This window comes from Osmerus eperlanus, chromosome 11 (assembly GCF_963692335.1).
Source record: "Osmerus eperlanus chromosome 11, fOsmEpe2.1, whole genome shotgun sequence".
Lineage (NCBI taxonomy): Eukaryota > Metazoa > Chordata > Actinopteri > Osmeriformes > Osmeridae > Osmerus > Osmerus eperlanus.
This window is the reverse complement of record NC_085028.1, coordinates 5,063,539-5,089,209: the sequence shown is the minus strand read 5'-3', so window position 1 is coordinate 5,089,209 and position 25,671 is coordinate 5,063,539. Positions and strand designations below refer to the sequence as shown.

Genomic DNA, 25,671 nt, shown 5'->3' with positions numbered 1-25,671 from the left:
ATACAAAATAAAAAGGGTGGAAAATTGACATGGTATTTAGCCTTCAGGCTTCTTGCAGCTGTGCAGCGGGGGGGGGGGCGGAACTAGATCTTCACTGTAATGGGAGGGCGAATTGTACATTGGAGGGGATAACGCACTCTTACAAGTCCATGTTCTTGTCTGAAGTAACAGATGTGGCGTTCTAGTTCACATGCTTGATTATGTCCTCTGGTGCGCTTATCGTATTGCAGGTGTCATACAATGAGTATACGAATTCGTCTGGATCAGTACAAGTTGCGAGATATCTGCGAATTGTTGATATTGGCAGCGCTTTTTCTAATCAAATTAACTAATTGTTTACCCCTGAAAACTGACGTGTGGAGCGAGAGCGAAGCAGAGGTAAGTTCTTCCGGATACAGTACTGTATTACCTACCCATAACATACGTTTGCTGGGTAAAGCATAGTCTCATTAGTTAAGCACGAAAACGTTTGTACTGTTATTTAAATGCTGAGATTTGTGATTTTTTTTAATTGAAATTCGGGCACTGTCAATGACAAATTCATTTTTACCTAAAAAGTATTAAATTAACGCTTTAAATGGTTATTGGGAGTTCTCTGTTGAACTTGTAAATGTAGTACCAAGCACGAGCTCATAACACTTAGTGTGGAGTAATGGAAACAATGGTCCATCGTAACTTTGGAACGTCGTTGTCAACAAGTAGGTTTATTTTCCGCCCGTCCTCCGCCACATCTGTAATTATCTCTGAACCTGTCCGTGCGTAACACGGCGCATAGAACCTGAAGACGGAGGAGGGTTTATATGTCCTAGTGAAGATGGGTGGTCCACCAAGCTCCGCTTTCTGCTACTTGACTGCGAGTCTGCGACAATGACTCATGACAAGGATAAAAAAGAAAAAACCCTCTGGTTTATGGGCCAGAACTTCCCTTTAGAGCATGTAGGCTATACCAATACACCTACACTTTAGAATAATGGTCCGTTGTTATTATATATATATAGATAGATATACATATATATATCTACAAAGGTAGTTCCTTGGCAGATATTTATATATATATATATATTGTAATATCAAATACCTGCCAAGGAACTACCTTTGTACTAAATTTGCTACTACTTATTGCTTAGTTAATCTTGGTTCCATATTAGTTAAAAGTATTAAGTTTGGTGTTAATGTAGTAGCCTACTACCTATTACTTCCTGCATAGCTACAACGGACCATTATTCTAAAGTGTTACACATGAATTTCCCGTAAATGCAGATACAACTATATGTAAATCATATGCATAAATTGCAGGGGTTCTTGGAGAAATATGGATACCTACATGAAGACCATGCCCACAATGCTGTGGAGATCCAGTCAGCGGTCAGGTGGGGTCTTGTCTAGATTTTTGTCTCAAAAGTGTATGTCCCTGGCTCAGTGTGGTCTGACCCTGACAGTTTGTGTTCACTCCATGTCTGTTTCTCGTCACATCACCCGTTCACTCGATACATTTATTCTTTACATCTTTAAGAAATAGTCGCCCTATACGTTATCAAGACTGAGTTAACTTCTAGAAGCCATGTTAGGTTGTGGAAATGGTGAGCCAGATGGTAATCAGACTGAGTCATGCTGCCCAGAGTCCTCAAGGGGGTCAGCCTGCCAGCCAGTGATCCATGTTCAGGGGCTTAATGTCTGCCAGTAAATAACTGCCTTACAAGTCACTGCACCAGCCAGCCACACTGGAATTTGGACCACCCGAATAACCCTGTAGATAAACACTAACTTAGGGTGACCAGACGTCCTCTTTTACCCGGACATGTCCTCTTCAAATCACCAGCGAAATGTTGATTAGCTAGTCTGTGAGTGAGTGACCTCCTTCTGCTCAGGGAGTTCCAGTGGCTTTCCCACCTGCCCGTCACCGGAAGGCTGGACGGCCCCACGCTGAGGCAGATGGGAGCGCCGCGCTGCGGGGTCAAGGACGACGGCAGCCATCAAGTCTGGGCCCAGAGGGTCAACAGCATCTTCACAGGAAGTGGAGCTCCCTCCAAGCCCACACTGCGCAAGAAACGTTATGCTGCGCCAGGTGTGTGTGTGTCTAAGGGAAGAATCGCTTTGGTTTCATATTGCTCCCTGTGTGAGTAGTGTCTGCTGTGGTTACAGCTCATAAACTCCTGACGGCTGTCTGGGTGTGTCGTCTCCTGTCCTGAAACAGGACTAATAGCACCATGGGGTGTAATTTAGGCAGAAGCGGTGTTTGATGTTGCACGCGTCCGCCCCTGACCAGCTCTCTGGGCGCACCCATACCAGGGTCCAGGATGCTGTCAGACTCAACCTCGGTCCCCCAAGCTCTCCTTGAGCACATCCAACATGACAACTTCCAAATATGTTCACTTGTGACTACTAGTGCAACACATTTACATTTAGTCATTTAGCAGACGCTCTTATCCAGAGCGACTTACAGTAAGTACAGGGACATTCCCCCGAGGCAAGTAGGGTGAAGTGCCTTGCCCAAGGACACAACGTCAGTTGGCATGACCGGGAATCGAACTGGCAACCTTTGGATTACTAGCCCGATTCCCTCACCGCTCAGCCACCTGACTCCCTGAACACATATGTTCATTTGTTCAGCAAAACCCAGTGGCCCCTCTTGTTGACAATGTTTTCTAATGGCCGTGTGATGTGTTTACCAAATGAAACAGTATGATTGCGCCACTGGTTCTCCATGGTCTGTTGAGGTATTTGGTGGCGGCTGGCTGGGTTCATCCAGTCCATACAGTAGTTCCCAGCGGTGTGGCAACAGTGTCAGGTCCCAGTGGCTGCCTCCCCAGGGCTGCCTCCCCAGGGCTGCCTCCCCAGGGCTGCCTCCCCAGGGCTGCCTCCCCAGGGCTGCCTCCCCAGGGCTGCCTCCCCAGCCTGAACTGTGAACACTACATTCCAACCTGTCACGGGGGGGGGGGGGGGGGGGGGGATTGGCTAATACTCTGGGAATGCATCCTTAGTGAATGCGCTCTGTTCATGTCTGTACCTGAGACCTGCCATCTGCTACTGGCCTGGTAAACACAAGCACAGCCTCACGCGACCAAAGGTTTCTGTCAAGGTTCGAGGTGTGACACCAAGTCTAAACACAAAGTCTAATGCTGGATACTGTTACACCAACATGAGGAAGCTCATTCCTACCTCAAATATAATGTGTCAGTGAGCGGATTTGAGTCTGGTTCACATTAGCCTTTTATATCAGTAAATACCAGTGTTAGGATAGAGCTATCCAGCCCCACTCAGCAGTTAATGTTGGGGTTTTGAAAGTCTGCTTTAATAGTTTTGCTTCGTATAGAGGTCTTGCTATTGAGCACGAAATAGGAAAACCTCACACGTATATTTCCCCAGAGGCTCCTGTTTTCACACCAGCTAGAGAAATCTTTCCAACGTTCCCTGGGATATTTACTGAAGCTACATTCCATCCTCCTGGCCCAAGATAAGCAGCTTGGGGTTGTGATTATTCTGTGTGCTTGTGTGAGGTGTGACCGTGCTCGGTGTCTGTGTAACTGTACATTGACCTCTTCTGGCAGAGGTGGTTCCCAAGTTCAATTCAACAATCGAAATGTAGATAAGACATTTTTGGACTGAATACTCCTCATAGATTGGTGTGGATGGGCTTGCATTGCTAGTCCTGGGAGGCCTGTCTCCCATCATGCTGTCCCTTCTTTTTCAGTCTGACCATAGATTGGAGCTCCAAGCCTGTGTGACTTACGTGTGCTCTTTAACACTGCAACAGCCCAGCTCTCTCTTCACCTCCAGTGTTCTCTATAAACAATGACTATTAGCTCTCCGGTAATCTGTCACTTCCTACAGCATGATGGCTTTTCCTCACAGGGCACAGTCTTAAGTACTTCCATAAGGGAAGTCATGGAATGTGCTCTTTATCGGACTTTTGCCTCCTTTGCTGTCTTTTGGGACGGAGGGTTAGCAGAGCTAGGAACAATCATCTGGGAAGACGTATATATATACACACACACACACACACACACACACACACACACACACACACACACACACACACACACACACACACACACACACACACACACACACATCATATCTCAGTGACATCATGGTCAAACCCATGTTTGCTGGCATGGCCAGTTTATCTCCTCATCTGGCTCCAGGATACAGAGCACTCAAGTGGCCACTGAGGGGCTCACCACGTCCAGGCGTCAGTGGAGATCTCTCAGACATGTGGCCCCCCCAGACACGCTGCTCTGGGATGGGGAAACCTGGCAGACCGTCTCCATCTAGCTCCATTAGCCATTACTGTGTCCTGCAAGGGCGTTTGTTTACTGTTGTTATTGGTCTGCGGGGTGTGCATGGTGGGGTTCTCTTTAGTGATATATAGGTGCGTACATTGTGTAAAGAACTTCATCTCACTCCCAGCAAGCGTGGGGTGATGGGTGTGCAGATGTGTTATTACGTCTCAGTCAGGAAACCACGGACACGTGTTGAAGCAAATTATTTACCGAACCTTGTAGTCAACTAGGCCCTGTAGGTTTACTCCTAGAGAGAGCTAACATGGTTCACATCCTATCATTTCTCAAGCCGCTGTTTAAGAGGCCCCTGTGGTGTAGAGGTGTGATGTACAAGCTGCAACACAAGCACTGAAAAATACCTTCTGTATGAACTGCAATTCAGTGTGCATGTAAGTTACAAAACCACTCCCCCCCCTTCTCTCTCTCTCTCTCTCTCTCTCTCTCTCTCTCTCTCTCTCCTCTCTCTCTCTCTCTCTCTCTCTCTCTCTCTCTCTCTCTCTCTCTCTCTCTCTCTCTCTCTCTCTCTCTGTCTCTGTCTCTGTCTGTCTGTCTGTCTGTCCTCGTCTCTCTCGTTCTCTCTCGTCTCTCTCTCTCTCTCTCTCTCTCTCTCTCTCTCTCTCTCTCTCTCTCTCTCTCTCTCTCTCTCTCTCTCTCTCTCTCTCTCTCTCTCTCTCTCTCTCTCTCTCTCTCTCTCTCTCTCTCCTCTCTCTCTCTCGCTCTCTCGCTCTCTCTCTCTGTCGCTCTGTGTCTCTCGCTCTGAGCAGGTGAGAAGTGGTACAAGCACCACCTGACGTACCGTGTGGTGAACTGGCCCCAGCAGCTGGCCCCGGGCCCTGTGAGGCTGGTGGTGCGCGCCGCCTTCCAGCTGTGGAGCGACGTGTCAGGCCTGGTGTTCCAGGAGGCCACGCAGGGCCCCTCTGACATCCGCCTGGCCTTCTACGACGGCGAGCACAACGACGGGACGAGCAACGCCTTCGACGGCCCCGGTCAGCATGCTGGTGGAAGGGAGTAAAGGCAGGGCTTACTCTTCGCCAGTTTCTTCCTCCAGTCCCTCTGTCTTACGTCCTCTTCTCTCTCTGTGTCTGTGTCTGTCTCTCTCTCTCTCTCTCTCTCTCTCGTTCTCAGGGGGAGCTCTCGCCCACGCCTTCTTCCCGTGTCGTGGGGAGGCCCACTTTGACATGGCAGAGCGGTGGACGCTCAATAGCCACAAGGGTCACAACCTGTTCATGGTGATGGCCCACGAGATCGGCCACACCCTGGGGCTGGAACACTCGCCCGTCCGCCACGCCCTCATGTCACCGTACTACAGGAAGCTCGGGCGTGGCCTGGTGCTGAGCTGGGATGACATCACTGCTGTGCAGAAGCTGTATGGTGAGGGGATTCTCTTTGTATTTGTACTAATGCAGGGCATCGGGGGCATCGAGCAATCATTTTTCTTTTCATTTGTAAAAAAAGGTTGCGATGAGTTCAGTCAAACATGAACTTTCAACTATTTGCAGAGAATATATATTATTTTTTTTACTTCAGAGACCAGCTGGGATTACCATTACCAAAACCATTAACCTTCTTCTATATTTCCTCAGTGCACTGTACCAATGACACACACGTGCACACTCTCAGTTTACCTGCTAGCCCTGCCATGTGAGATATATGTTGTTGTCCTTGGGTGACAGCAGGATATATAGAGGACCCTACATCGTCTCTCTTCACACGTCTTTATGGAGGGAACAAATGGAGGATCTCTGTAGAGTGATTCCTGTCTCCCTCCTGGCATGTGGGAGACAGGTTCTCACATGCTGTTGTTTAGTGAGGTATTGAGGAGTCACATTGATTCTCCTCAGGCATGTATACAGGAATGTCTGTATGGTTATGGAACAAACCTTTTTGGATTCAGCTCTGAGCCTGAGATCTACCTCCCGGAGTCTTGTAGCCGGGCCGACTTCCAGATGTCCGACCCCGTTTAATAAATCCTAAAGCAGAGCTCCGCTGCTGGATAGCTCTGGGCATCAGCACCCACAGAGGGCTGGGGTGTGTGTTGTGAGATAGAAAAATGTGAGATTGTGGGATTGAGTCGGTGATCTCTCCTGGTGCTGGCACCGTGGAAACATAGGAAACAGATGCGTGCTGGCCTGAATAGCTAAACACTACCACTGTGACCACGGGCCCCACACTCCCCATCCACCCAGGCTGCGTTGAAGGAGGGCCGGCTGGATGTGCTGCAGGACACACACACACATGGCTGGGTTTGTTTCAACGTTGGTTAATTGTAGTTTTGAGGTTTTCATATTTCATGTATTGAATATTTGTATCCTTTTAGTCTTTTAATAGCGCTCTGTGTGTGGGATCGGGTGGGGGGTGGAGGGGGTCGGATCTTTGTTTACGTCGAGATAAACACACTCAAGTCTGGGGGTCAGTGTAGTGGGTAAACCAGTATATTTGTCTGTCCTCTGGGATGCTGATATCATCCACTCCTTAAATAAATGTTTGCTCGGTTTCTTGAAAACAAACGGCGTGTGACGTTCAGTGCCTCTGTCTTCCCTCTTAGGAGGCAGCATTGTGAGTTGGGTGAGTTTGAATGTTAGTCGTGTTGCATCCAGTATTTTTGCCAATGCTATTCATTAATCATCCCGTTGATGCTGTGCGTTCGCGTCTGTCGCTGTCCAGTGCGCAGCGAGCCAACCGTTTCCTGAAAAGCATCCACCAAAATCTCACCCGGTTCCTAATGTGGGGGAAATGTCCTGTTTGTCTTTCCACTCTGGAGCCCGACTGTTTTCGATGCTTAGTCAAAATATGTGTGTCTCACAGCAGTATGAGTCTCTACTTGTTTCTGTGGCTGGGAGTGGTGAGTGTTGAGAGTGCTGTGCTCTGCGTGTGTTGAGAGCGCTGTGCTCTGCGTGTGTTGAGAGCGCTGTGCTCTGCGTGTGTTGAGAGCGCTGTGCTTTGCGTGTGTTGAGAGCGCTGTGCTCTGCGTGTGTTGAGAGCGCTGTGCTCTGCGTGTGTTGAGAGCGCTGTGCTCTGCGTGTGTTGAGAGTGCTGTGCTCTGCGTGTGTTGAGAGCGCTGTGCTCTGCGTGTGTTGAGAGCGCTGTGCTCTGCGTATGTTGAGAGCGCTGTGCTCTGCGTGTGTTGAGAGCGCTGTGCTTTGCGTGTGTTGAGAGAGCTGTGCTCTGCGTGTGTTGAGAGCGCTGTGCTCTGCGTGTGTTGAGAGCGCTGTGCTCTGCGTGTGTTGAGAGCGCTGTGCTCTGCGTGTGTTGAGAGCACTGTGCTCTGCGTGTGTTGAGAGCGCTGTGCCCTGCGTGTGTTGAGAGCGCTGTGCTCTGCGTGTGTTGAGAGCACTGTGCTCTGCGTGTGTTGAGAGCGCTGTGCCCTGCGTGTGTTGAGAGCGCTGTGCTTTGCGTGTGTTGAGAGCGCTGTGCTCTGCGTATGTTGAGAGCGCTGTGCTCTGCGTGTGTTGAGAGCGCTGTGCTTTGCGTGTGTTGAGAGCGCTGTGCTTTGCGTGTGTTGAGAGCGCTGTGCTCTGCGTGTGTTGAGAGCGCTGTGCTCTGCGTGTGTTGAGAGCGCTGTGCTCTGCGTGTGTTGAGAGCGCTGTGCTCTGCGTATGTTGAGAGCGCTGTGCTCTGCGTGTGTTGAGAGCGCTGTGCTTTGCGTGTGTTGAGAGCGCTGTGCTCTGCGTGTGTTGAGAGCGCTGTGCTCTGCGTGTGTTGAGAGCGCTGTGCTCTGCGTGTGTTGAGAGCGCTGTGCTTTGCGTGTGTTGAGAGCGCTGTGCTCTGCGTGTGTTGAGAGCGCTGTGCTCTGCGTGTGTTGAGAGCGCTGTGCTCTGCGTGTGTTGAGAGTGCTGTGCTCTGCGTGTGTTGAGAGCGCTGTGCTTTGCGTGTGTTGAGAGCGCTGTGCTCTGCGTATGTTGAGAGCGCTGTGCTCTGCGTGTGTTGAGAGCGCTGTGCTTTGCGTGTGTTGAGAGCGCTGTGCTCTGCGTGTGTTGAGAGCGCTGTGCTCTGCGTGTGTTGAGAGCGCTGTGCTCTGCGTATGTTGAGAGCGCTGTGCTCTGCGTGTGTTGAGAGCGCTGTGCTTTGCGTGTGTTGAGAGCGCTGTGCTCTGCGTGTGTTGAGAGCGCTGTGCTTTGCGTGTGTTGAGAGCGCTGTGCTCTGCGTGTGTTGAGAGCGCTGTGCTCTGCGTGTGTTGAGAGCGCTGTGCTCTGCGTGTCCACAGGAAAACCTCCCCAGGGTCGAGCTGTCAGGCTGCAGAGTCGTGCCCTCAGCTCCGCCCTGCTGAAGTGGGAGCAGGCCGAGGTGGAGGCCGGTGCTGGGTCAGCGCTGCCCCTCTACTGCCAGGGGGCCTTCGATGCCGTCACCACAGGTCAGTCTCAGGTCAAACCCTCAACCGTATACATCAATTTTAAAAGTTGTTCATTCGCATTGCATGGATTGAAGTAAGCATGGTGAAAACAGCGGTTAGTCTGGTGTTGTGTGTGTCTGGTCGTGTCCTAAATGGTGTGTGTGTCTGGATGTGTCTTCAGACCAGAACGGGACAGTGTTCATATTCCGGGGAAACCTGTTCTGGAAGGTGTCCCCTGAGGGCAACGCCAGCGCCCCCATCCCTCTCCAGCAGCGCTGGCCCCACCTCCCTCTGACCATCGAGGCCGCGGCCTTCTCCCCTCTGGACAACAAGTGGTATTTCTTCAAAGGTTTGTCTCTCTCTCTCTCTCTCTCTCTCTCTCTCTCTCTCTCTCTCTCTCTCTCTCTCTCTCTCTCTCTCTCTCTCTCTCTCTCTCTCTCTCTCTCTCACACATTCGATCCAGTCTTATCCTATTCTATTTCTAAGTACAGACAGGGCAAGCAGCCATCTTAGATAGGACTGGTCCTCTCTGTCCCGCTGCAGGGAAGCGTGTGTGGCGTTACTCCAACCTGGGCCTGGACGCGGGCTTCCCCAAGAAAAGCAGCAAACTGGGCTTGCCACACCACCCAGACTCAGCCTTCTACTACCCCCCTCTGGGACACCTAGTCCTGTTCAAAGGCTCCCGGTACTCTGTCCTCAACCTGGGCCTGCTCTACCTGGAGCCCTACTACCCCCGCAGGCTGGAGGACTGGACCGGAGTGCCCCAGGGCACCAACGGGGCCCTGACTCGATCGGATGGGCGTCTCTACTTGTTTAGAGAGCAGCAGTTCTGGAGGTTCGACCCGTTGAAGGTGCGTGTGACCAGAGAGGGCCAGTGGGTCCAGGACTTGGCCTGGATGGGCTGCAGGGTGACCTCTCAGCAGGGTAATGACATCCTCTGACCAGAAGGTGGCTTGAGAGGTACTGGCAGTGTGCAAGACTGTTCTCCACAGAGTTTAGATGGAACTGTTGGCCTGGATCACTCCCTCAGGATTATGATTGGTAGTAAAGCCAAGCACTAACCAAGAATAAGCAATGTTCGGATGACTGAACATATTGACACCTATACTGTATGTGTAACTCCTCAAAACCTTGCTTCATTTCTTACAATCAATAATTGGGTGAGGTTATCACGTTTTTGATTTAATGTTGAGTCACTGTTATATTACAGAAGACACATGGATCAGTTAGGTGTGGAATGCTGTCTTCTAAGTTATATGAAGATGAATGAGGGTACTGGGACAGCACATCCTGCCTGTAAATGACCTTTCGACCTTTTGGTTCTGGCGTTCTGGGTGTGGATGCATGTGTTATGCCTCTGTAACAGTGCTGCCTCCTCATGGAGGAACATCAGACTTGTGACTCCCTTACAACATAGCTACCTTGTTCACATCAGTTTAAGTGATGTGTTAGCTATTGGTTAAAGTCACACATAGCATTTCTACTGCATGCAATATAATAAGTATATGGTCATGGAAAAATATATTACGCATGGAAATAATTTATTAAACAAATACAAATATCTTTCGTCATTTTGAGCGACTCATGATTTACCAAAAGATAGATCAAACTGAAATTTTAGGTTAATATATTACCAATATGAACAGTAAAATGTTTTGAGTTCAAACCCTGATACTGTGTGTAACCGATTCACAGAATGTAAACATGAACTAATACTTTCAGAAAGGTTGTGAAAATACTTGAAGAAAATATCACTTAATTAAATATATTGTTTCTGTTGGAATAAAATCATGGAACAAAGATGAATATTTTGGAAGTATGTCTGGATCTAGTGGCCGAACATCTTCTAATCAATTCATGTGTGCACTGTGTAATGGCGTTATTTGACGCTATTGACAGATTAATATGACATTTATAAACAGGATTTATGTTCAAGTGTCTCTTTAGATGCCTGTTGTAAGAACCAACCGAGAAATGTGATTTTACAGATGAAGAAAATAATTGTATATATTATTAATAGAGCAACATTACAGTCATAATTATAGTTCTCTCCAAAGTTGTCTAATAGTTTTTTTAGAGCAACAAATATTTGGGGTTATATTTGTGGTGTTTACCATCAGAAGTGTGGTATTCCTTCACTAAATAAATTATTTGTTTTGGCAGTCTAGTCCACACAATACCAATGTTTTTAGCATAAAATTATAAACTTTGTCCACAATGTGGCACCTTAGATAACAAGGCTAGCTAGTCAAAGGTTATCCACAGTGCTTGGTTGTTGGTTGTACATCACATGGGTAGCAGTGATAAAACCAGTCTAAACACCACACACATCAGCCCTTACAGCTGCTGACTATGAACACACATCTTTACCTATGTCATGGTAAAAACACATATGTTAAGAAATAAAATCATTGTCTTCAAAATTCTCTCTAGGCATATTTTGAGCTGAAATTCTCTGTTACACTGTCCTAATCCAATCTGTCATGCCACATCATGTCACAGCTATTCAATAGATTTTGTCATATGTCTAGATTTATTGATCTAAATACACTGCACATACCATCTGACTAGCCTACTGACGTTCTCTGGATAGGCATATTCACTTCAGGAAGGTTCTTTTTAGCTCTAAGCTCTAAGAAAGAAAAACAGTACATTGATATTGAAGCATCGCTGAAGTTTGTGTTTTCCTCTGACGTCAGATTTGCTGAGGATCCTATTTTGTAAATATTTGCGGATTAGATGGAACTGGCTCTGCTGGGCTTGGGAAACTTAGTAATGTGTTAAATGTCTACATTTCATGTGGAGTGAGACCGAATATTTACTTGCGGCAAAACACTGCACAGGCCCAACGATTCTGGTGACAAGCCACTCCATCTTAAAGATGGGACAAATGTTTGGATACCGAGTAAGGAATGTTCCTTGAGATATGATGTATCTGGTCACCTTAAGTTACACCCATGCTGTTAAAGGAACACTGACTGTGGAAATTGAGTTTCGAAATTACTACACCACACTGCACAGGAGGTCAAATAAAGAACTCATCTAGTGGCTCTTGGCTGTGTGTTTGTGGTGACAGGGTTTTAGTTTTAGTTGGGGTCTCTGCAGTAGTCCTCTCCACACACCCTCTGGGGAGGGTCTGGCCACTAGTCCTGCTGCCAGGGCTGTCTCTGGCTGGGGAGCCTGCCTGGTGCCCTGGGCTCCCCCAGGTCCTGGGGGCGCTGTGGGGGGGCGTCCCTGGCAGACAGTCACTCAGCTCCCTGGCTAGGCTCTCCAGGGCTGAGGCCCCCACAGCTGCTGGTCTTTCAGAGTTGGGGGTCACAGGCATGAGCAATTCTGAGGCAGCTGCCATGGTGACCGGGATGCCTGTGTCCACGTTGGTCTCTGGCTCTTCCTCCAGCAGCAGGCGGGACAGGAAGGGCCGGGCAGGGGAGTCTTGGGGGCTGGTAGGCAGCAGGGCGGGGCTGCTGCGCTGGGAGGAGTAGCAGGAGCTGCCTGGGGGGGTGCTGCAGCAGCTGTCTGAGCCCAGGCTCTCTCCCCCACCCTGGGGTCCTCTGGTCAGCCTCTCCACTCCTGGGTCGGTGCGTGGCCGGCACCCTGGCCGGGTCAGGGGGGCGGGCTGACTGCAGGGCCGCAGGGTGTTGGTGGAGGAAGGGGTGGACCCTGGACTCCTCAGCTGGCCTCTGGCGGAGACGCTGGGGCAGGTGAGGGGGAAAGCGCAGGTCAGGGGCAGCTGGGACTTGTCAGGAGCTTTTACCTGGAGACACACACACACACAGGGAGGAATGTTCGTTTAACATGGTAAAAGGATTTAACAAACTTAAGAACTGTCTGCATGTTTTCCCTCCTTGCTTGAGTTATTGGACACTACATAAAAACATTCCTGATAGGTCATAAAATGCGGGTCTCTAGATTGAAAAGATTTTACAAGAGAATCTGATACTGTATTTATCCCTGGGTACCTTGAGGGAAACCTTCTGAGGGTGAAGTGAAACAGTTTACAAGGTGGGAAAACGGTATATATCTGTCAGTGCACACATAAACTAGTATTTGCATTCCACTGTAGGTGATGAGATGTCAAATCTGTGGCGTAGCGGAGAGATAATCATAGAGGATATTCCTGTGGCTTCACGGGGAGCCTGAGGAACCTCAGGGAGACTGAGGTTACGCATAATTTCCCATAATTATTGACCTCAAAAACCAAAGGAAAGAAAAAGGAGGCCTACCAACTCCGCATGGCTGTGCGTGCGTCACACTGCATGTTGAAACACAAATGCAGTGGAACGGCGGCAGCAAGGAGACAATAGAGTGGAACTGCGACCCAGGTAAGAACCGTTTCAGACAGGTACAACAGAGCTTTCAGACCGCTACCTGGAAGAGGACCTTGTTGCCGTCCAGATCCTCTGTCTGCCAGCGGGTGGCGCTGATGGGCGTGCAGGGGTTGGGTAGCAGGGGCACCAGCTGGCCTATCTCCTCCACTCGGAACTGCAGGACGGCCGAGCCGCAGGGCTCGACCCTCGTCCCCGGGGACAGCTGCTTGAGAGCCAGCTGGAGGCAGAGGCCTGGCTCGGTGTGGAGCGTGAACCAGCAGAACCCCGTCTTCTGCTCCTCCGCCTGCCTCTGCAGCACCGTCTCGTACAGGCGCACCGCGTCCTCAAAGTTGTCGTAGCCGCTGTAGAGGGTCACCCGGAGCATCTCCCCTCCGCAGTGCACCGGCCGAACCCCCCACACCGGCATCCCCGTGCCCAGGCTGTAGAAGTCGCGGCTGGGCAGGAGGTAGGGCCTCAGCAGGGCGTTGGAGGGGGAGGTGGAGGAGGTGATGTGGACGCCTCCCGCCCTGCCTCCGCAGCTCTCCGTGTGGTGGTACTGCCAGGGGGGGCGCTGGAGGAAGTCCAGCACGCGCAGGATGCGCTCCTCGCCGTACGCCTCGTGCAGGAAGATGGTGACGGCTAGCGAGGGGTAGCCCGCCACGGGGCACAGGCGGGCACGGGCGTAGTCGCGGAGGGGGCAGGCCCTCTCGGACACATGGAAGACGTGCAGGCTGGGGCACAGCCAGCGCAGCAGGCGGTCCAGGGTGTGCTGGAGCAGGAGGGAGTCTCCTGGGTTGGCCAGCAGGTGCATGCTCATCAGTAGTGGTGCTGGGGTACACCATGGCTGGACCTCACCTGTCAACAACACACAAGGGGGGGGGGGGGTTGGTGGGGGGGGGGGTGCAGGGATGATTAAACACAGAGCAAGGGGTAGGGAGGGGTTTAGGGTTAGACAGAGGGGTTGCGTGCGGTGGGGTTAGCCAGGCACAAAGAGGGGTTAAGGGAAGATTAGGGTTAAAAGAATGAAGCTCAGCTGGCAGCAACACACAGGAGAGAGGGTTAATGGATAGATAGGATTCATGGGCACGTGTAATGAGAAACACTAAAGCAATGTTACCATACCAATGTTACACTTACTGCTTGGAGATGACATTTTACTGCAATCGGATCTAGGGTGAAAAACAGTAAGCAAAAATATTTGAAAGCCAAATATCACACAGCTATTCATTAAATGTATCCACTTACTAACAAAAATGAAAGACTTCAAATATTTCAGACTGATTAGCTCTATCTAACCATGTGTCCCCCTCTCGCGGCGGTAGGTAGAAATATTACACCCAAGTTACCATGACAACAGTTACCGAGAGAGCTGCTTGTGCTGTCCTTGCAAGCAACAACAAAGAACAATTTATAGTCTATAGATCACTTTTATTTATTTTACTCCTACATTTTAACTTGGTGTGTAGCCTATGTTGTTTTGGATATTTATATTATTGTGTAATCTGTTTTAGCTGTAGTTGTATTGATGTGTGTACAGCTATATTTTTTTGCTGGGCCTAGCTTTCTTAAAATTACTTATGCAAGCTACTGTACAGTAGCCTACTGTATGTATTTAATCATTAAATAACTTGTGCCCATCACAGGATATTGAAAATGAAACTTTTTTTCGCATGGAAAAACTTTCACACTTGAACGAAACCTTTAACTAGACTAGATCCTGCAATGTCACATTTGTTTGAAATCATGTTAAAACGCCAGAGTAGTAGGACATTTTACAGTATAGTGATGGTGTAGCCTACAGTACTAGAGCCCTGTACTTAAAGTCAATACAGCTTTATCAGAAAAACGCTGACTTTGACTTTGAGATTGCAGAGAAGGCTTAATATGAGCTTTAAGCTAGCGTTAATTATCTTGCAATGTATCTTAATCACAATACTGTACATCACAATGAAACGTAATTCTGGCCATTTAGCAAACGTGACACAAAACATAAAAAGATAACCGTGTCTATCAAACTGTTACCTTGGATACTACAAACTCCGTTTGCTCTTTTATGATAGTCGCTAGTAGCTACACTAGCATGCAAAACTTACTCTGCAGTCTCAGCTCCTGAATCCACGTTTTCATCATTCGTTCCGTTAAGCAGAATCGATCGTCGCAGCATTATCCAATGTAACTGAGTTGTTACAGTGCCATCTAAATCAAGTTACTTAAGACTTAAGCAAACATTTTGATTGTGGTCCCAAATCTCTAGTAGCCACTAATCTCTAGCTAGCTAGTACCAGTATTTTCTTCCCAACTACGGGGACAGTGACGTCATCGACAAAAGTACCGTTATCTGTCTAGTCCATGTTATGGTCGTAAAAAATGTGACATTGAGGCTAAATACATTTACCTTAAAGTTAACGTTTTTTTAAGCAGCTGTACAAAGCGGATGAAAATCAAAGGATGAAATTGGCATGAATCATATTTGGGGCCAAAGTGGACAATAGCAGCAGATGGCAGGGGTCTATTATGAACAGACAAAGGAGGTCCAGACGCCGTATTATGGAGAATTTGAAGTGCAAATGAGGCAAATATAGCGACCTCCCAGTGAAGTTACCTTGAATCACCGAAAAAAGGACATTGTCTGCACCTTAAGAGTATTTAATCCTCCTAGCCCTAAGTACATTTGACTACGTTATTAGTTCTTGTAGGTTACAATCGCTTTAGCATTCTAATTCTTCATTCATTCTAAAATGATTTTTCTTTCAGTTTTTTTGTTGTTGTTAGTCTTAGGTTATTCTCAATTGTTGGAATTATTTAGTAGGCCTATTGTTCAATTTTTTGTAACTTCCCAGACAGTTTTTGCAATTTGGGATATCTGTAAAGGTGTTCATTATGGGCAGAGGAGCAAACACACCAGCGTTGCATCCTGTAATTCTCTGTGTTCAAAAACAAACATAAGCGCACCGTTTCACCTAATTTTTTTTTTTTTACATTTAATATGATGAAAACAAGGCCCTGTACAGTCCACCTTAGCAGTGAGTACAATAATTATTTTACAATTTATACACATTACACAGAGCTAAATTAGATCCATCAAAATCCAGTAAAAAAACAAAGTAAAACGAACAGACCCTCCCCTTTGAGATCTGCATTAAGAGGAACATTCCACCATAGATTTTCTCGGCTGCTAACCAATATTACAAGTCAGAACAGAAAAAGATGAGAAAAGACCATACACCTTTTAGAGAGCATGTGATTTGTTCCACCAATCGATATAAAGCATGCTACCAAGCAATTGCTCTTATTTCTGCAAACCACCAGTGACGTCATCGTCCTCCTGTTGCACTACAACCCCCAGGGAGAGAAAAGCCAATAGTGTCTGACAACCTGTACAACCAGCATGGTGCCACGAAACACAAACGTAACACATTAACATTTAAAACAGTGGAGCAATCTCTATTTTTGTCTCGACCTCCATGGAGCCAACCACATTCTTAATGCAAGTGTCGCTTATTATTTCGTCTTTCCTCGTTCTCCTTCCTTTGAGATGTGGTGACGCAGCACCTGCATTCTCCAGGTCAAGGCCACATTAGGGTCGTGGAACTGTAACATAGCTAGATCCCGTCCGTTCACTCTTCCAAGCAGAAGAAATCTAAAATACCTAGAAAAACTCCCCCCGCCCTCTTTTTTTTACAGCAACTTCACACATCTATGGAAGAAAAGAATGCTTCCCAGTGTTCCCAACATCAATGAAGTGAGTTCATAAGCAGTCCCGAAACAAGCTCGGGCTCAGTGTCTCGTCATGTCAGCTTTCAGTGAGTTCACTTGTTTTATGCTACATAAGTGTACACTTTGCGATCCTCTGGTGTTCGTGCCAAATATTCCCGCTCAATGAGTCCTTCAATGCGCTTCTTGATGACTACAGGACTGGGGAGAAACCGTGCCCGTAGTTGCTGGGTGACCTGCAGAGACCATCCAAACACAGGAAAAACTCACTGTATGTCTATACACCCTGGAATACGCTACTAGTTAAATTACATCTGTCTATACACCTTGGAATATGCTACTAGTTAAATTACATCTGTCGATACACCCTGGAATACACTATTAGTTAAATTACATCTGTCTATACACATTGAAATGCGCTACTAGTTAAATTACATCTCTATGTCTACACACTGACCTCTGCTACCAGGACATTGTGCTGCATCTTCTTCCTGGACTTCATGATGCGGACGATGGCCGCCTCGATCTCGTGCTTCCTGTCGTCGTCCACCTTCTGCCGCGTCTCCTTCCTCTCAGGGTCCGACTCCCCCTGCTTAGCGGCCACTAACACACACCAGGACACAGCTTCAGCTACAGGCTGCTAGTGAACACAGCTTCAGCTACAGGCTGCTAGTGAACACAGCTTCAGCTACAGGCTGCTAGTGAACACAGCTTCAGCTACAGGCTGCTAGTGAACATCTAGACAGAGCTTCAGTGAGTGTCTGTACACTCAGAGCTCTTCTGAAACATCCAAACACTGGGAAGGGGTAACTATAGGATTCTATGGGGGAAAATCAATATACAACTGTGAAAGATGCCATGTGCTTAAAGATAGTTTGACTGCGTCATGCGAGGGATTCCTGCCCAGCTCTACCTGTCTGGATCTTGACGCGGTGCAGCTTTGAGGTAAACTGGTCGTTGACTGTAAACACGTGGCCGTTCTCGATCTCCTTGGACTTGGGCTCCTTGGTGAGGACGCGCTGGGTGGGCTTCCCGCAGGCCAGGGACTGCAGCGCCCGCACCAGCTCCCGCTCGGGGATGTCTGTCTCCTGCTGGATCTCCTGCACAGCCAGACAGGAGATGGGAAGGAGGTATGAAGAGATACGTCGAGACAGAGGTGGAGGTCTTACGATGACTGGAATCAGTACAGGTGCTGGTCTCCGATGATCTATTTTTGGCACGTGTGTTGGCGTAGGAGTCGGGTCGGCTTGCGTTAGCTGTGAGCGGGCGTACCTCGAAGGTGGACTTTTCCCGGTTGTTGAAGAGCATGAGGATGGTCATCTGGAAGGTGGACACCTGCAGTATGTGCTTCCTGGTGTTGGAGCCCGTCACCTGGGCCCCGCCCACTCCCACCTCGGAGCCATCCTCCTGGGGGGAGAGCGAGGACAGAAGAGGGTGTGTCATGGCCACATTCAGGTCTACCCCGATCCCAATACACAGGGGGTTACAAGTCCCCCAAAAATATTACCATTTCAAATTCCTACAGAAACAAAACCAGACTCTACCGTGGCGTTTTGCATTTGTCTGACTGGACCTGACCAGGTGTCAGTAGCTAATTCACAACCGGGAAGCAACACCCTGAGACAATGCCTACTTTATGTTGACGGGACTCCTGTCATACGCACCTTTTTGATTGGCCCGTAAAAGGTGGCGTTGAGGTCGGCAGAGCCCATGTGATGCTGCAGCGTGAGCTGCCGGCCGCTGTGCTTGGCCAGATAAAACCTGCGGAACACCTCGAAGGCGTGCCGGGGCGAGTTGGGGATGCTGCACTTGGGCGTGGCCGACTGCGTGGGCCAGTAGCCCGTCGTCAGGACTCGCACGGTCAGATCCACGCCACCCAACGACACCTGGGGAAGACAGCGCCCAGCGGGTTCGAAAAGGTCAAACCCACCTTGGATGGACTCAGCTCAGGAGAGTGTCTCCCCCGGTGTGGGCGTGGAGGTGCTGTCTCGACTTACCGCTGTGGACTGCAGGTGCTGTCTGAACTCATCCATGGTGGTGTTGGAGATGCTCATGTCCCGGAACATGCCCTCCAGTTTGGAGGTGAACTGGCAGCCACACTCAGTCTGCCCCCAGGAGCCCAACAAAACACAGCCATCAGGCATGTCCATAAACACCTCACTACCTCGGCACACACAATCGTTATTTGACACCAAGCTCCGCTGGTCTCACTTCTGATACAGACGACCTAGTGCTGTCAGTACATGCAGAGACGGCCAGGTTGTTGGCCTGGCCCTCACCTTGAGCTTGGAGATCATGTTCTTCTCTGAGTCGTCGGAGACGCTCTTGTTGGTAAGCAGTCTCCGGGCCAGGTGCTGCTTGTAGTAGCGCTCAAACACATCCTTCTCCTGCATGAACCTGAACAAGACCATAGCCTTGTCCAGGATGGTCTCCACCTCCTGCTCTGTTAGCTGTCCACACACACACACACACACACGCACACACACACACACGCACACACACACACACAGCTATAACCACTGCCTGTCATGATCATTCAACAGGGTATATTGTGTCGACAGGGTCAAGCACTCACTCCTTTCACTCCTTTCTTCAGCTTGTCGTCTATGAAGAGGGAGAGGTACTCAGGAGAGCGCGAGTTGAGATTAAGAAAGTACTCGAAGTCCCCGGCGATGGTCTGTTTGAAGAGACGGTCGTTGTTGAAGGACTCCTGAAGGAACCGGTCGAAGCGAGACTTCAAGTCCAGCAGGCCCTGAGACGAGAATCAGAACGGGGTTGTCTGAAGATAAGAAGAATCTTATGTCTGACGGAAAACCCCTTCACCCCCTTTTCAGTGGACCGGTGTCCCTCTCTAGAGGCACTGGGCTCCTGTAGGAGTTACCTGGATGTAGTCCACAGGGTTCTTGCCCTCGCCCTCTTCCGACACCAGCGCCTTGCCCTGCTCTCTCAGGTAGGAGCTCATGCACTCACACATGGTCTTGAGGCCGTTGGGCACCCTGCTAAACAGCTTGTACATGCACGCCAGGTCTGAGGTCATATCCACAGGCGTACACACACACACACACACACACACACACACAACGCAAACACATCAGAATCAAACTGTCTGTTTACATGCACTAGCTTCTATACACTATTCATACAACAGAGTAAGCACTATATAGTCTACTAAGACAATTCAATTATTCAATCATAAAGTGGAATCCAGTTTGAAATGAATTTAGCCCCAGATTACCAACAAAATCCCTTAAAGGCCATTAAGACCAGCGCTGAGAACATCGAATGCTACGATGGAACATCTGCCACTGACCCTCGGTCTTGCCGTTCTTCAGCATGTGGACCAGGCCGGAGTTCTCCATCTCCACGATGGTCTTCATGTGTTTGGAGATGAGCTCTCGCTCCACCACCTTGACGATGGGCTCCTCGGTGGACTTGTCCAGGCAGTGCATCACCCGCTCGATCTCCTCGTTGATCCTCGCCTCCACCTTCTTGATGTACACGCTTGCACTGTTCTCGGCCAGAAACTTCTGGCTCTCCATCTGGAAAGGACACAACAGCACATGTTGTTCATTCTGGAGGATTCTAGTACTGAGGGGATGATAACATGATGAGGTGCTCCGCTGCCATGGCATTTCATAAACGAACAAGTATGTTTCGAGAAAATATATTCAAGGTCTGGTTACACCACATGGGGAGGTTAGCGGGTCTGTTACAGACCTGGAAGAACTCAGCAGACATGTCTAAGAAGGGGGCCTCAAAGTCCTCTTCATACACCGACCTTCCTTCCAGGCCCAGGATCATCAACATCTGGCAGGCGTTTCTGATGGCCCCTCTGGAGGAACACACACACACATTTGTAGGCTGCTCTGAGCTGCTGGCGTTTCAGCTCTGAGGCTTCCTAATCACCTTCTTCAATGCCTCTTCCTTATCTCACCTGTCCACCACCTCGCCCTTCCGCTCCCGGGCGATCATGTCCAGCAGGGTCTGCCGGAGGTGGTCTCGGATGCAGCCGTAGCGGACCACCTGGTCCCTGAAGATGATGAGGCCCAGGTTGTAGACGTTCTCCACGTTGTTCTGCTGCACGTACACGCGGTCCTGGGGGAACCACAGCGGGAAACGTGTGAGGACATGGCCGCGTGATGGAACCCGGCAGTCAGCAGGGTTCAGGGCTGGGAAGGCCTTGCTGCGCGGCACTCACCATGTACATGAGAATGTCTCTGATCATCACCATGGCTGTCTGGTGGTCGTTCCACGCCTGGTTCAGGGTTTGAAGGAAGTTGTTGTTTAAAGCGTTTAGGACATCTTCACGTACCTGTCGGGAGGTTGGAGGATATGGATGTTACATTCAGAAATCCAATACTTGACTTAGTTTGTGTGTGTGACACTGTTTCATACCTCTAAGAGGCCCAAGCAGTAATAGATCCAGTTGGAGGCCGATTCAAATCCCCCTCCCTCCTCCTCTGGTCTCACCTCAAGGCAGAGCCGTCTCGGCTTCCTGTACCATCCACTGATGACACTCCACTCATGCCTAACGCCACAAAACACCCCCAGCCCGTGACCATCTCCTGTCAGACCCTTCCCTGTCAGACACTACCCAGAGCACAGCTCACTGTGTTTATGCACCCCTGCCCACACACACGCGAGCGGCAAGATATTCACGAAAATCCCCAATTCTGGAACAGGAGGCGTTTTTCAATTAGTGGAGCTTGTCTGCGCTTTACCCATCAGTCAACAAGGCTTTTTACCTCCCTGGAGCCCAGAGCGAGTTCCTACAATCCCAGCAACATCTTTCTACTTTCTCATTTCATTTTCAGCCCCTGTGCACGAGAGGCCCTGGATACATGAGATCTCCTCGTGTTTGCAGACACTTTGAGTCCACCACAGATCCCTGGAGCTGGCTTCTGTAACAGGTTTAATATCAGTACTCCGCTATATCACGCTGTCATCAGACCAGACAGGCAAGACTGCTTGCTGAGAACCCACAGCCTGTACTTGAATAATGGTGGCGTGGCCTAGATTTGAAAAGCTACGTTTACTAATGTCCCTCATCTCCAATTTACACATCTTCTGTAAAGCTGTGCGTGTCAGAGTGGGTCTCACAGCATTTGGTCTATGAACACACAGCCTGAGTTGGTGGTCATGATCTCACAGAAGGTGCAGTCCACAGGGTAAACCCAGGGCTCTGGGAGATCACCTCTCCATGCTGCTGGCCTTACTTTGTTGATGAGGTGCTCGGTGACGACCTCGCGCAGGCCCGTGTAGAGCTTCTCGCCGTGCTTGTGGAGCACCATGGTGTAAGCGTTCCTGTACAGCTCCTCGAAGCTCAGGCCACTGTTGTTCTTCCTCTGGATCTCCTGGATGGCGTTCTTCAGCAGGTCCCAGATGTTGTTGACATACTTCTCATCCATCGTCATCTGCAGGGAGGACAGAGCAGAGAGGGGGTGAGGCGGAGATCCGGCCTGTGATACGGATCAAGCCTGGCGTTATCGTCATGGACATTTGCACGGGCTCCTTAGCTCGTCGCTATACGAAATATATGTTCATATATTCTACTATAAAACTCTACTGAAGGTGACGTAGCAGTCGGTGCAATACTGAAATGAAAAGCCTTCTATTGTTTGTGTCTTGTGATGAACTGTCTGACCACATTCAACGCACAAGTGAACACACTGAAATGGTGAGCTTGTACAGTACCAGTCTATTACTTGTTTTAGTTTGGATGTAAACATTTAGATTGTCTTAGACACCAGGTTGTAATAAAAAGTTACCTTTGTGATGATCTAATTCATTATGAATCCATCCAGTTTTATAGGTACTGGTCTTCCCAACATACTTAAGATCCAAACATACACTAACTAAATGAATAGTAGACAAAAAGAGCTGGGGCCGGTTGCACAAAGCACCTTAAGTTAAGATTTTCCTTAAAGTCAGAGTTAAGGTTTCCTTAAAATGTAATCGGTTGCACAAAGCACCCTTAAGTATTTTTCTTAAGGTTTCCTTAAATGTTCCCTTAAGTATTTAAGGTTTTCTCCTTAACTTCGTCTTATACTTAAGGAATCCCTTAAAGTTCGTTAAAGCGTTGCACGAAAGACCTTAGCAACCAAACTAAGGAAGAAAACTTAAGGTACCTCTAGTTGATTTTTAATCCGCAACATGGCCGAGTTTATGGATATAAATGAACGTAGGCCTATCCCAAGAAGTGTTCCGTGACCGCGAAAACCCAATGGATACACTTAATGATGAGCAATTGATCTTAAATTATAGATTTGACCGGCAGTCAATTTACGAATTGTCCGACCGTTTACAGTTGAGTCGCTACCAATGATGTTTGCTACCATCACTGCCTCATCTGAAAGTGGTTTTGGAGGTGGACCACCACCTGAAAATGTATTCCAAACAAAATTTATTTTATGTCAATGTAGTTGTTTTATAGCACTCTGTATAGGCTACTGTGCTGCTGCAGTCTAAACATGAAGGCTATTTACGGGTCGGCTAGTCTACCTCGACTAGCTACTGTAACAGTAAATGTTACAAAACGTTACTGTGTAGCAACTACAGTAAGCTACACCTACAAGTAAAGTTGATCTCACCAGTTTTGTTGGACTCCCTCCTGAAATGCGTGATCTCTTTTTTGGACATTACAGTTAAGTTATCATATTTTTTTTGAATTTCTGAAATTGACCGTTTGATCAAACTTCGTGAGTTTATGTTGGTTGCTATTTCTTCCCACATTCGTAGTTTTTTGTGGGCTGTTATGTGCGGATCGAATTTACTTTTCAGTATGTGTTTTCTTTTGCTATATTCCTGTAGAAGGACAATCTTTTCCTCCTCTGACCAATTCGGTTTTCTTGCCCTTTTTTCCATTTTTAGCTCTACTGTAGCTCTTGTAAGGTGATGTAGGCCTACTAACGATAAAACTGAACAGACGCGGTCACCGTGGAAACGGTCGAATTTTACTGCTGTGAAATCACGTTTAATGTAGTAAATCCCTTAACGTTTCACCTTAGCTAAGGAAACCATTTAAGGGATTCTGTGCAACCCCCTTAAGTAAATCCCTTAGCTAAGGAGAAATCTACCCTTAAGTGTCATACTTAAGGAAAAAACTTAAGGTGCTTTGTGCAACCGGCCCCAGGTCTTTGTCTGCTCTATCACCTTTGACCTTTCTGACAGGGTTGGACCTCACAAAGACTGGTACAGCCACTATCATTTGTTTTTAGATTGTGTACTTAAACTAATGTTTTATCTAATTTTCTTTGGTTTGAAAATGATTTGGGGTCTTTATGACACCAGGACAGAGGAGGGCCTAATATTAATAATAATAATGTAATCGACCAAATCTGAGTCGGTGGCTGAGCGGTTAGAGAATCGGGCTAGTAATCAGAAGGTCACTGGTTCGATCCCGGCCGTGCCAAATGATGTTGTGTCCTTGGGCAAGGCACACTTCACCCTACTTGCCTCGGGGGAATGTCCCTGTACTTACTGTAAGTCGCTCTGGATAAGAGCGTCTGCTAAATGACTAAATGCAAATCTCCAAAACTGAGAATAATTATATAAAAAGTGTATACCTTTTTGAAATAATCATGGGTTGCCTGCTAGTACAAACTGTAGCAGGATTAGGCCTATAATTTGCCCACAGGCTGTTCTCGTTCACTAGATGACTTTTAAAACTAACGTTCAGTTTTTTTTAAACCAAGAATGAATATACGAATGTCGAATCACTATTTTCGATGAACTTGTGAGCAACAATGGTCCGCCCGTGGCTAAATAACCAAATTCTCAACTGACTGTTTGGCTAGCTCCCAGTCTCAGCCACATTTTTCCAGTACAGTACAGGAAGGCTTGAGTTCAAATCACTGTGAAACTAAAGACAGAAAAACACTACTTGCCAGTTAACAATCAACCAGCCCAGAAAACTATTCTAGCTGCTCGGTGCTAGCCATCGCTCTAGTACTGGTTGAGCTAACTGCTAACTGAAATAACATAACAACAAGTGTCAATGGCCAACTAAACTGGACGTTAGCTCAAACTAGCTAGAGGCTGCTACTTGTAGCTAGCAAGAGACTAAGGTTAATACACATTAGCTAACTTTTAGCTTCCAAGAAAGGAGACAGCTAGATAGCCAACAACTGTAAAACAAAAGAGAATCTAACTACCAAAAACCAAACGCACGAGTCTAAAGACACCTACATTTATTAATATTGAATAACTAGCGGTAATAGAAATTAGGTAATGAAATGGCTCAATTCAACTTAAGTAGCTACAGTAGCTAATACAGCTAAGCTAGCTTGTTTCCGAAAACAGGCTTGACTCTAGCAGACAGCTATCATGCTAACTAGCTTTTCAGACCACGGGAGTAAAGTATACACCTGCCCGCTGAAAGGGCTTCTCTCATCGGTGTGCACTTACAGGAAAGGCTCGTATCCTCATCTTGGTGTCCTTCTTGGTGCCGCCTTTGCTGAGATTTGACATGGTGATTTGTCAGTGTTCTTCTGTATTTACATGAAAAGGTTTTCTGTGATGGGACCAGGGATGTTACTTGTGGAGGCTGACGAGCTTTCCACTCGACCTTCCTTGCAGGTCTCCACCTGTAGTTGATTGTTGGCAACTCAAAATGTTAAATTGTCTATAGCTAGCTAGCTAGCTCGCTACCGAAACACAGCAATGGCCGAATACCTGCAGTGTTTTCGCTTCGAGATCACGCATGACAATTCGCGCGAGAAGGCAGTTCTGTGTCCAGCGCTCAATTTTATTTCTCCCATTATTTATGGCTTAATCACCATCGTCAAGGAACAATTTAGATCTTTGATGGGGTTAAATATATAATGCTACACTTTATACTAAATTCGTTCAGACATTTCAGTTTCATACCTACTGTTATATTACACTATGTGCAAAGCTGTGCACAATATCAAACCTTCTTCTGCATTGCATGTCATGTGACAGAATTGTACATCACTAAGGCCATCCAACACCTTTTTCCCATTGTCTCTCAGTGTGTGGTCAATCCAACGATCCCACCATAAAATATAAGCTGATG

The 25,671-nt window shown here is 48.0% G+C and overlaps 3 protein-coding genes across 3 annotated transcripts; 1 reads left to right on the top strand and 2 right to left on the bottom strand.

Annotated features, from left to right (window-relative positions):
* Positions 1 to 117: 117 nt before the first annotated feature.
* Positions 118 to 10,137, top strand: mmp28 (matrix metallopeptidase 28). Its single transcript, XM_062473861.1, has 8 exons — positions 118 to 378; positions 1,297 to 1,370; positions 1,869 to 2,065; positions 5,048 to 5,269; positions 5,409 to 5,654; positions 8,488 to 8,634; positions 8,795 to 8,962; positions 9,157 to 10,137. Exons 1-8 carry the CDS (start codon positions 241 to 243, stop codon positions 9,552 to 9,554), a joined length of 1,590 nt encoding a protein of 529 aa, XP_062329845.1. The 5' UTR covers positions 118 to 240; the 3' UTR covers positions 9,555 to 10,137.
* Positions 10,136 to 15,359, bottom strand: LOC134029619 (protein FAM124B). Its single transcript, XM_062473860.1, has 4 exons — positions 15,014 to 15,359; positions 14,058 to 14,089; positions 12,982 to 13,775; positions 10,136 to 12,367 (listed from the first exon to the last, which is right to left on the bottom strand). Exons 1-4 carry the CDS (start codon positions 15,082 to 15,084, stop codon positions 11,639 to 11,641), a joined length of 1,626 nt encoding a protein of 541 aa, XP_062329844.1. The 5' UTR covers positions 15,085 to 15,359; the 3' UTR covers positions 10,136 to 11,638.
* Positions 15,360 to 15,859: 500 nt separating this feature from the next.
* On the bottom strand, positions 15,860 to 25,133 carry LOC134029618 (cullin-3). The gene is made up of 15 exons (XM_062473859.1): positions 25,041 to 25,133; positions 21,851 to 22,048; positions 20,833 to 20,946; positions 20,569 to 20,729; positions 20,352 to 20,466; positions 19,945 to 20,173; positions 19,516 to 19,661; positions 19,210 to 19,386; positions 18,914 to 19,084; positions 18,632 to 18,739; positions 18,299 to 18,520; positions 17,907 to 18,041; positions 17,548 to 17,734; positions 17,092 to 17,237; positions 15,860 to 16,870 (listed from the first exon to the last, which is right to left on the bottom strand). The coding sequence occupies exons 1-15, from the start codon at positions 25,101 to 25,103 to the stop codon at positions 16,739 to 16,741; spliced, it is 2,304 nt and encodes a 767-aa protein (XP_062329843.1). The 5' UTR covers positions 25,104 to 25,133; the 3' UTR covers positions 15,860 to 16,738.
* Between the last annotated feature and the right edge of the window lie 538 nt (positions 25,134 to 25,671).